Here is a 10,489-nt window from a genome sequence, read left to right on the forward strand (position 1 = left end):
CGGGGGCGGGGCCGAGAGCGCTTCCCTGGAGCGCGCGGGCCGAGACCATCGAGAGGGAGGGCCAGAGAGTCATGGCGGTAAGGGGGCGGGGTGACGGCTTGCTGCGGGCCACGCCGCGCGAGGCGCGAGCTGGGCTGTCGAGGAGGTCGGGAGGGGGATTCTGGGCGCCGGGAGGGTCGGGAGGGGGCAGGGCTTTGTCCGCGGCCTTCGGTGCATGGGTATTTGGGCATTCTGGATTCTGCTCTGAGCCCCGGCGGTGGTGCCGGCTGTCAGTGCGCCGCCCGGCGCGCCCCGCGCGGAGCAGAGCGGCAGAGGGGCCGGGGAGCTGTGCTAGAAACGACGCGGCCTCCTGCCCCTCGGGATCCTGCGGTCTAGAATTAGGCTTGGTCACGTTTTATTGGGGGTGGCGGATTCGGGGGGAAGTCTCCATGGAGAAAGCAGCAAGTGGACAGGTCTTCAGCTGGAGAGGGAAGGAATCCATCCGAACGGGCGGTTCCGAGTAGAGCGACCTGCTGGAGCCGAGAAGGTTGGCGTGTTTGTACGACGCTAATCCGAGTGGCGGAGGGTGTTGAGTACCAGGCAGAGGACTCCTTACCTAATTCCGGGATCTGTTGAGAGCCAGCCATCCGAGCTGTTGCAGTAGGGAGAGCAGTAGGATTGAAGCGGACTTTATCAAGAAAGATCTGGATCCCTGTGGAGCAATTTGAAGCAGTAGGCAGGGAGACCCATTAAGATGACATTTCAAGAAGTAAAATTAATTTGAAAGAGACACTTTAGTTGGGAGGTGATAAAGGGCTAAACAGGACATGAGCAAAATTGAGCACGTGAAGGACAGGGTATTTGAAGGACGTTTCTCATGAAGTTACAGGTCAACGGAAGGGAGTAGCTTCTTCATCCCCGGTTAACTCTGGCCTGGGGGCCCCTTTCTATCTCAGCTAGTCCCAGAGGCCACAAAAATTCAGTTCATTATGCTGATGAGAAGTTGGTTACGTTGCCCTCTCATGTTTAAAGAATCCTCAGACCCAGTCCTCTGGCAGAAAATGAGATGAACAGGATAATAAAGAGCAAAATGGAAAGAGGGGCCTGGAGTTTCAGCTCTTGCATTCCAACACCTTGTCGTCCCCACAGATGTTGAAACACACAGTAGCACTGACCTGTCCTTCCTGCACCTGGCTTCTGGGGCAGGGAGGGAGCAAGGGTGAGGAGGGATTGTGGAGTCCAGTTTCTAAACTAATCTTGTGCTTTGTCCTGTCTCCGCTGCTCCCCTTCCTCAGGTTTTGAAAATGCCTCAGAGCCTATAAGGTTCAGTGTTTCCTTGTCAAGATGCCCCTCTCAGACTTTATTCTGGCCCTGAAGGACAATCCCTACTTTGGGGCTGGATTCGGGCTTGTGGGTGTGGGCACAGCCCTGGCCCTGGCCCGGAAGGGTGCCCAACTGGGCATGGTGGCATTCCGGCGTCATTACATGATCACACTGGAAGTCCCTGCTCGAGACCGAAGCTATGCCTGGTTGCTTAGCTGGCTCACCCGCCACAGTACCCGTACTCAGCACCTCAGTGTTGAGACTTCGTACCTTCAGCATGAGAGTGGGCGCATCTCCACTAAGTTCGAATTTGTCCCCAGCCCTGGAAACCACTTTATCTGGTAAGATTGGAAATCAGGGAGGGCCAAGAAAGTAGAAAAGGAGAACGAGGGGAGCTCGATTTGACTCATCCTTTCACCCCGCCTTGACCATTTTTATTCAGGTATCAGGGGAAATGGATCCGAGTGGAACGAAGTCGAGAGATGCAGATGATAGACCTGCAGACGGGAACCCCTTGGGAATCTGTCACCTTCACAGCTCTGGGCACTGACCGAAAGGTCTTCTTCAACATCCTGGAGGAAGGTGTGGGATAGCACAGGCTGGCTTTACATGAGGGTTGTAAGGACAGGGGCGCTTGACATTGGAGGAAGGGAAGCTTGGACAGGCAAAATGAGCCCAGGGGACCAATCGGAAAGCTGTTTTGGCACAGCTCTGCCTAATTGCATGGTAAAGAGGAATTATTGGCTTTGTCTCATCTTCCTCATCCTAGCTCGAGAGCTGGCCTTGCAGCAGGAGGAAGGAAAGACAGTGATGTACACAGCCATGGGCTCTGAATGGCGCCCTTTTGGTTATCCACGCCGGCGGCGGCCACTGACTTCTGTGGTTCTAGGACAGGGTCTGGCTGACCGAATTGTTAGAGATGTCCGGGAATTCATCGATAACCCCAAGTGGTACACTGACAGAGGTGAGAAGCGCCTGGAGTCTTGGCCAGACTGTTTTTGATGTGGTGTCAAACAGCCTGGGTCTGTGGCCAGACCAGGTGAATGAATATAAAGCTCGAGCCCAATTCTCAGAGAAAAGTTGCCCTAGCATTGATTTCTTCCTATTCCAAGGCTATTCCAAGGTCATCAAGCCACCAGGGGGCAGGGTTGGGAATGAATGTGGACTTCTGGGGTGGAGTACTTGAATCTGTTGAATCCGTTTTAGGTCTTTGATGATCATCTTGGCTGTATTCCTAGGCATTCCCTACAGACGTGGCTACCTGCTTTATGGGCCTCCTGGTTGTGGAAAAAGCAGTTTTATGTGAGTAAGGTCACATTTTCTCTTAATCTTTAAACTGGAGGAAAAAATAGGGCTGTGGGGTTGCAAAGGGAATTGAATTGTGGGGACCAGGGAACAGGATAAACATTGGGACAGAAGCATTCGGGTGACAGAACTAGGTCTCTGAGAGCCACTGGGTTGGTGAGGACAAGTATTTGGGTCCAAGGACAGATTCCCAGGTTGCCCACCACCTGTCCTCCTATCCTCCATAGCACAGCCCTGGCTGGGGAACTGGAGCACAGCATCTGCCTGCTGAGTCTCACAGACTCCAGCCTCTCCGATGACCGGCTCAACCACCTGCTGAGCGTGGCCCCACAGCAGAGCCTGGTGCTCCTGGAGGACGTAGATGCAGCCTTTCTTAGCCGAGACCTGGCTGCAGAGAGTAAGTGAAGGGAAGGGGAAGCATTTCTAGATGAGGGTCAGTAAGGTAGAGGAGTGAGGAGCAGTGGAAGGAAGTGGAAATCCCAAGGGCTGACGGAGGATGCCTGGGTTGGCAACACAAGAGGCACTGCTAAGTTGGAGAATGTGGTGGGGAGTCGAGAGCTTAAGCAGGGTCATGACCAGCTGCAATTCTTTATCTCCGCCTTCCTCTAGACCCAGTCAAGTACCAAGGTCTAGGTCGCCTCACCTTCAGCGGACTGCTCAATGCCTTGGATGGTGTGGCATCCACTGAGGCACGCATCGTGTTTATGACCACCAACCATGTTGACAGGTAAGAAGGGGTGAGGCCCTCTGAAGCTGTGAGGTGAGACTCCACCCCCGCAGCCCCATGGGTGGGAGATCAGGAGTTTGAGAGGGACCGACATTTCTGGGGGGTACTGGTACCTGTTGACTCTACCTTTGCCGCCTTGTGCTCTTAGGCTGGACCCTGCCCTGATACGCCCCGGACGAGTAGACATGAAGGAGTACGTAGGCTACTGCTCACACTGGCAGCTGACCCAGATGTTCCAGAGGTTCTATCCAGGGCAAGCACCTTCCTTGGCCGAGGCCTTTGCAGGACGTGTCCTTCAAGTCACAACGCAGATCAGTCCTGCCCAGGTACAGGGCTACTTCATGCTGTATAAAAACGACCCTGCAGGGGCCATTCACAATGCTGAGTCTCTGAGGACATGACGGGCAAGCTGTGCTCAGCGCTTCTCTGGATCAATAAACACCTGCCACACCACTCTGCTCTCTGGCCTCCCTCCCTGCCTCCCTGTATTGGTACTTAGGTCAAAGGCAGGGGCCCTCAGGCATCCACAGAGGCCAGTGCTGGGGGCTTAAGCTAAGGCAAAGCTGGAAGAGACACCATGGTAAACAGGGAAGTACAGTCTTCGATCTAGGCATTCGGTTTTAAAAAAATGTATATACATAAAAATGTGGACATATACACGGTGGGTGTGCACATCATATTCCTGCATGTTCTACTTAGATGTTGGCATCTACTAGTTTTCCTGAAACTCACCACACTGGCTGAGGTGTCAGGCCTATCTTTATTCAGAACTTAATCTCTTGGGAAAATGGACTTCAGGGCAAAGTTGGAGCTAGTCTCCCACACTCAGGTCTTGCTAGAGATTCAGAAAAAGCCATACTGCCAGGCTAGGCGCTACTAAGCAAAGAAAGCCAAACAAGGCCAAATCTCTTTATTGCCCCTCCCTGTCCCCCCCAAATCCCTGCCCCCCACAGTACTGCTAGGAACCGTCCTCAGACTCCATGCTCAGGGGCTCCCTCCGAGTACCAGGACGATAGGCTCCCCGACCCCGAGGCAGGCGGGGGTAGGAAGAACCCGGTGTCCGACCCTTGGAGCGCTCCCAGCGAGCACAGTCCCGAGTCCTGCGGGGTGGGGGACCCTGCCAGTTGCCAGGCCCCTTCTCTTGGGGAGGACCTTCAACCCCTTGGCTACAGGGTTCTGGCTTTAGGTCCATGGGCTCCTTGAGGGGCCCCTCAGGAGGTGGCAGTTCCTGGGTGTCACTGGTACCTTTGTGGGCATGGCACTCCCCTCCCTTTAGGTGCCTCCGTTCAGGCTGTTTCCAGGGGCCTCGACTGGCCCGGGGGGGATCTATCATAGCTTTCTGGGTCTCGCCCAACCTTTGCTGATTTGGCCCAGCCCCTGGAATCTTCTCACACGTGTACTGGGAGGCCACAGGCAGAGGAGCTGACAGGTTGGGCTGGGTAGTTGATGAGGTGGACAGTTCTGAGGCAAGGGCACTGGGTGGCTGGGATCCTCTGGAGGCATCTACAGCCGACTCTGGCTCCACAGGGGCAGGAGGCTAGAAAGAAATGAGCAGATGCAGTGAGGGAGGTGTAGTTTCCCAAAGCAGGGAGCTGTAGGCCCCTTGCTCACAGCTGAGGCTGAATGCCATCAGCCTCTAACCTTAAGGGTAGAACAGAGCTCACCCTAGGGCCATGGCAGAGGGGCGCTGCTGGGAAGGTAGGGGGCAGTAAGGGAGGTGTGAGGAAGGTTCCCCTCACCTGCTGGAGGCTGATGAAGTACCGGTTACGCTCAGCCTCAAGGTCAATGATGCCTCCCCGCTCCTGCTGCCTCTGGTAGAGCCGCTTGCGCTCTTCTTGTTGGCGCAGGCTCTCTGCGCTGGGCTGGTATAGCTCCTGGAAGGCAGTGAGCAGAGTGAGAGCGGGGAAAAAAAAATAGAAGGCAGACTCGAATCCCTGCTCTTTCAGGACTGCCTCAGATCTGCATGAGGTTCTTGGGTTTGCCTCTCAGATCTGGGCTCTCAAAGCCTCAGCCTAGTTGGGGCTGTAGCTCTGCAGGGTCCCAGGCAGGTCAAGCCCAATTCTGGAGGTCCCATTTGAGGAAGACAAGATGCCATCCCTCCCTCCTTGGAGGATGCCATTATTCCTGGCTCAGATGACAAGGGAATTTCCTTACCATGGGCTGTTGGGGTTCAGGGGCTGCTTTCAGTGAGGCAAGATCATATACAAGGGGCTCTCTGCATACCGGACACTGCACACCGACTGCCTTCTAAAAATAGAGGAGAAATCACAGCCCTGCTTCACGGCCCATAGTGCTCGCTTGCCAGCTGCCCAACCCAGTCAGCCAGGCTAATCCGAACAGGGCAGGGATGAAGGGCACAGGCACATTGAGGCAGGATAGGGCAGGGGTTGCCTCCCCAGATAGAGGTCTGGGAACTCTGAAACTGCACGCAGCATGTATACATGTATATGAGAACACCCTTTTTTCTGGACAGAGGTGAGCTTTCAAATTTCAAAGGGATCTGTGACGCCAAAAAAGCGAAGAGCCCCTGGAGCCGAGGGAGAGAAAAGGGTGTGAGGGGGTCAGGTGAGAGCAGGGGCTGGCAAGCTGACCTGCTTGGTTGCGGCATGCTGCCGTTCCTGCTCCTGCTCCTGGCCTTGAGCCTGTAGCTCACGCTCCATGTGCTGGATGTACCGAGCAAGGCAGTGGCAGTGGAAGTAGTGGTAACAGGGTGTTTTGGTAAAGGCCTCCTTCTCCTGAAGGGAGGAGACACAGGGCATGGTGCCAGAGCTCTCATGAGTCCTCCACTGCCAGCCCAAGCAGACTCCAGGTCCCAAGGGAGAAACCCACCTGGAAATCATAGAGGCAGATGACGCACTGGCCATGGGGGATATTATTGTCTGTGAGAATTTCCTTCCCTTTCTGAGAGGAGAGAAGACATTTCAAACAGGGAGGCAGGGGCAAGAACTGGGAACACAGCCAGGGTTCTACTATTCCCAGGGGTGAATGCGGGAATGTCTCCTACTAAGCTAGCATGTTACTTTGTGGTTCATGCATTCCTGTCTCAGGCAGGTGTCCTCCCCCTGGAATCAGTCCTCCGCGTCCCTGCCCCTCCTGCCACATCAACCCAGCTGCACAATCCAATTTTGCTGTTTTTCCACTTCATAAATCACCTTTAGTACACCTCGGGGATGAAAATAATATGCCTCGAGAGAACAGAATGTTCAATTGAAACTCTTATCTTCTGGGAGGTCTTCTTTGGTTAACCCCCTCTGATTATCACTCCAAGAGGTCTGTTCTTGGAGCCAGCTTCCAGAAAAAGTTGAGGCATGGACAACCCAAATGAACAGAGAACTCAAGGGCATCAAGTTGGGCTGCAAACAAACTCATTTGCACTGTTGTTTGAATAGCTAATAATCTGGAATTCCACAAAGCTCAAAGTGGCATTGTGGAGGCCGGGCTCAGGAGTGCTACAGTGGTCTAAGCCACTTGGACTCCAGGCCGCCCACCTTCATTCTTTTCTGAACATTTTTCTTCAAAAGTCAAAGTTTTGAAGTTTTGAAACAAGACTGTACTTGTGTTTTTAATCTCAAGCAACAGAAGTTGTGTATGTGAACTTGTAGCTTTAGGTGTTCTCTGTGGGTTGTTAACTTCACTAGGGGGGAAACTGAGTAAAAGAACCATGACTTTTTTAGTCCTAGTCCACTGCAATGGCAGACTAGCCTTCAAATTTTCATTTGTGGTGAGACTCTCTAAGCAAGGTCTCTATCTCTTGCTACTTTCGGTTGCCATGCCCAGAGAATGCCTTGAAGCAGAATCAAGAAAAATTCAAGTTAAAAAGGCAAAGTCATTTTTAGGATACTAGCATATAGGCCACTTGGGGAAGCTAGAGAACTCTCTTTTGGAGGGGTGGTAGGATTCTTGGTAACAGAAGAAAATTTTATCTTTCTGGATTTAGGCCTCACCTAAACAAGTAGTAAATGAATGACTCCAGATGTATGTAAGATCCTAGGCCCATTACCTCCCCTAAGAGAAACAGTTCTAGGAGTTTCCCGAGCTAGCACACCTCTTACCTCGATGAGTTCATAGAGCATAGCAGTACCCAGCCCAGCATTGGCCACGTGGCTCAGTGCCTGTGAAATCCTGGAAAAGGGCAAAGCAAACATTAGGCCTGCTCCCTCCCCTCACCAGACTGAGCTGCAGTCCATTTTCCCTGCCCTGACCAGCCCAGCTTACTTGTGGATCTGTTCATCTGAGAGTCCTCGGGGGTTACGGATAGAGATCTGTGGCACCTCATTGGGGTACTAGTGGGAGGAAATAATGTTACTGCTAAAGCACTCCACCCCAGAGCCTCTCTCCTTTCTCCCTTTGCTGCCACAAGGCAGGGGCCTCACCTGTGTTGGGACCTGAAGCACCAGGGTGAAGCACACATACTGTGAATTCTGGTCTTCTGCAGTGGCAGGGTGCAGGGTGATGTAGATCTCCCATGGTGAGGATCTGTAGGTGGATGAAGTGGGGACCTGGGATGTGACTGGGCAGGAGTTTGAGGACCAGGAAAGATGGGAGTGAAACAGTAAAGCTGATGGAGGAAGTAAGCAGTGGGCTTTTTCTTTTGGGGGAGATTAAAGGAGTATGTTTGTCTCCATGAGAACATTTTCTCTGAATCAAGGCTCATGGATTCTGCATGAAATCTGCTCATTACTAAGGGGACTCCTGCCCACATTCAGTTGAATACGTACCTGCCATTTCCTTTAACCACCTGTAGTTCATCCAGATAGATAGACTCTAACACCTCGACTTCAGAGGGAAGTACCCTGGAGAGACAGGAGGAGATTGGCTCACCATTATAGCTCTCCCCATCAAAGCCTGCTAAGAGCCTGTGATGGCTGACTTTATACAAAACTGGAAATTTGCCTGAGTGCGTTCTTTTGCTAACCTCCATAAAAACAGGGGAAATAGGTTTTCTTACATTGTCAAGGGGCCAGGTAGGAAGCATGGGAATCAGAGTTTAAGGGACTATTTCTGTCAACAGATGAGGAAATGGATTCTTGGGAAGGTGAAATGACTGGCTCAAATACCAAAGTTTAACAGGCAGAACTAGAAACAGAGCCTGACTCCGTTTAAATTCCATTGTGATGCTAGTTGACCATCTCTGTGACCCAGAAATAAACTGTCAATTGGTTCACATCAAGGCTACCAATACCACTCCTCGCTTTCCCTACAGCACTGTTCATGTGGATTCCACCGTCTACACATATTCCCAGTATGTTACCCTAAGCCTACTCAAGGAGATAGCAACCTGAACAGAAAAAGAGGTCTAGGTGGTATAAACACCATGATGTGCAGAAGAGCCACCAGTTTTCGAGTAATAGGTACTAATCATTTATAGCTACATGATCTGAGTAACTCTGTAAGCTTGAGTCACTCTGGCTACTATATGTAGGTAATGCCACCTACTGTCTAGATTTATTGTAATGATAAAAGACTGTTTATATAAAGTATCTAATAATATCTTGGCCATAGTATGTAGTCTAGGTCCTCTTTTCTCCTATTTGTATATAACCTTCTCCTGTAAAAAGAAAAGAAAAGGATATAGTTGGTATTCAATGTATTTACGACCCTTGCTATCTGGTTGATCTAGATCAACCTGTTTAGGTCAAGATCAGGTGGCCCTGATGTCAATGAGAGAACATACATGTTTAATCAAAGAAACAGGAGTTGTAATGACACTGAAGATTAGTGATAGGCTCAAGTCCATAGCTCTGCTCAGGTAATGCACATAAGGACGCATGCTTGGTTTCCTTTACAGTTACTATTCCTTCTTCATCAAGAGCAGGGCTAGCATATCCCATATATTACTCGTTCTCAAATTTTCTTTTTAAGTCTTAGGCCCCTCAAAATATAAAATAGATAACAGTGGTATGGTTTGGGTCGATGTGAGTGTGGGAGTCTCAGGACACCACAGGCTAGCTGTGCAATCACTACTGGCCTCTCCATGGCTCAATGTGTCTCCTCAGAATTATAAAGTTTCCCTAAATAAGTTGAAAACCATGAGCCTAGATAGTCTCAAAAAGGCCAACAGTGGCTGGGCTCCTTGAACCAATGACATCCATGAAGAGGCCCTTCAATGCTTCACCTGCCCTAGTTGTGACTTGGGACCTGGATGTGAGGTGCTGACAAAAAAGGGGGTGAGGGTAGGGAGACTGTATAATGTCCTAGTACCAAAAACATGATTCAGAATCAGATAACCTGGATCCTAGGTCATAGGTATGCACCTTTTTGGCAAATCGATTTACCTCTTCAGGTTTCATCTAGTCCCCTCAGGTGCTCGCACCTCAATTGGAAAAAGGACGCTTTTATGTATAAATCCACCGTGAGCCTCTCAACTATTCTATGAGGTAGATGCCACACCCACTTCTTTACATCTCAGGACACTGACTCACAGAAGCTAGGTGGCCCGGTCAGCATCACACGCTAATAAAATGTGGAGTGAACCCACATTTATCCTATTTCCAATCCCAGAGTCCTTCCAGGTTTTGGTCTCTTGTTGAGAATGCTTGAGAGAAGGACTAGGAGAGCTCTGTGTGAGGTGTAAAGCTTTATTCAGACAAGCTCATTCGTGCTGTCGGGGAGGGAGAAGGTTGAGGAAAACCTCGGCGGAAATAGGCTGACCCAAGGGGAAAGGGGTCGGGGGCTGGAGGGCATCGGCTCCGGGAGGTAAAAGGGAGGTGGGAGAGGTGATAAGCAGGCATCCTCGGGACCCTGAGCAAATCCACTTCAGGACAATGAGACGAGTGAGGCCAGAGAAGAGGGGATCGAGCCAGATAAGGCGCGGCCCGAGCTGGCCTGGCCTCCTCTCCCGTCCGATCGGCGCCCCTCCACCCCCAGCTCCCCGGTACAGAAGCTCTCTCAGGAAGACATGTCAGCGCCTCTGCCACCCCTTATCCCTCGCTCCGCCCCACAAGCCCGCCGTACGGACCGTCCGCGGCCACCGCCAGTCTCCCGGACGGGACCCAGGCGGCCAGCCAAAGCCCGTGCCCCCAGAGTTACCAGTCCTCCTCCCCCGCAGCTGCCGACGCAGACGCCGCCATGTCTCCTCCGGCCCGCAGCCGGAACCGGAAATGCCCTCTGGGATGCCGGAGGCGGCGAGGAGGGAGCAGGCGCGCGGCCGTTTCC

General features: G+C 52.0%; 2 protein-coding genes across 5 annotated transcripts; one reads left to right on the forward strand and one right to left on the reverse strand.

Moving 5' to 3' along the window:
* Nucleotides 1-12: 12 nt before the first annotated feature.
* Nucleotides 13-3,787, forward strand: LOC121480528 (mitochondrial chaperone BCS1). Of its 3 annotated transcripts, none has more exons than XM_041737119.1 (8): nucleotides 13-77; nucleotides 1,275-1,643; nucleotides 1,745-1,884; nucleotides 2,072-2,266; nucleotides 2,541-2,604; nucleotides 2,835-3,004; nucleotides 3,217-3,334; nucleotides 3,483-3,787. In XM_041737119.1, the coding sequence occupies exons 2-8, from the start codon at nucleotides 1,324-1,326 to the stop codon at nucleotides 3,733-3,735; spliced, it is 1,260 nt and encodes a 419-aa protein (XP_041593053.1). In that variant the 5' UTR covers nucleotides 13-77; nucleotides 1,275-1,323; the 3' UTR covers nucleotides 3,736-3,787. The 3 variants fall into 3 exon arrangements, with proteins under 3 accessions (XP_041593053.1, XP_041593052.1, XP_041593050.1); XM_041737118.1 differs by having other exon boundaries at nucleotides 70-145; XM_041737116.1 differs by lacking the exon at nucleotides 13-77 and adding an exon at nucleotides 189-526.
* A 441-nt stretch (nucleotides 3,788-4,228) lies between these two features.
* RNF25 (ring finger protein 25) lies at nucleotides 4,229-10,487 on the reverse strand. 2 transcript variants are annotated; one of them, XM_041737115.1, is made up of 10 exons: nucleotides 10,364-10,487; nucleotides 8,053-8,127; nucleotides 7,708-7,810; nucleotides 7,550-7,617; nucleotides 7,387-7,456; nucleotides 6,164-6,235; nucleotides 5,926-6,069; nucleotides 5,489-5,578; nucleotides 5,074-5,208; nucleotides 4,229-4,871 (listed from the first exon to the last, which is right to left on the reverse strand). In XM_041737115.1, exons 1-10 carry the CDS (start codon nucleotides 10,402-10,404, stop codon nucleotides 4,293-4,295), a joined length of 1,377 nt encoding a protein of 458 aa, XP_041593049.1. In that variant the 5' UTR covers nucleotides 10,405-10,487; the 3' UTR covers nucleotides 4,229-4,292. The 2 variants fall into 2 exon arrangements, with proteins under 2 accessions (XP_041593049.1, XP_041593048.1); XM_041737114.1 differs by having other exon boundaries at nucleotides 5,489-5,581.
* Between the last annotated feature and the right edge of the window lie 2 nt (nucleotides 10,488-10,489).

This window comes from Vulpes lagopus, chromosome 22, assembly GCF_018345385.1.
Source record: "Vulpes lagopus strain Blue_001 chromosome 22, ASM1834538v1, whole genome shotgun sequence".
In the NCBI taxonomy this organism is placed as follows: Eukaryota; Metazoa; Chordata; class Mammalia; order Carnivora; family Canidae; genus Vulpes; species Vulpes lagopus.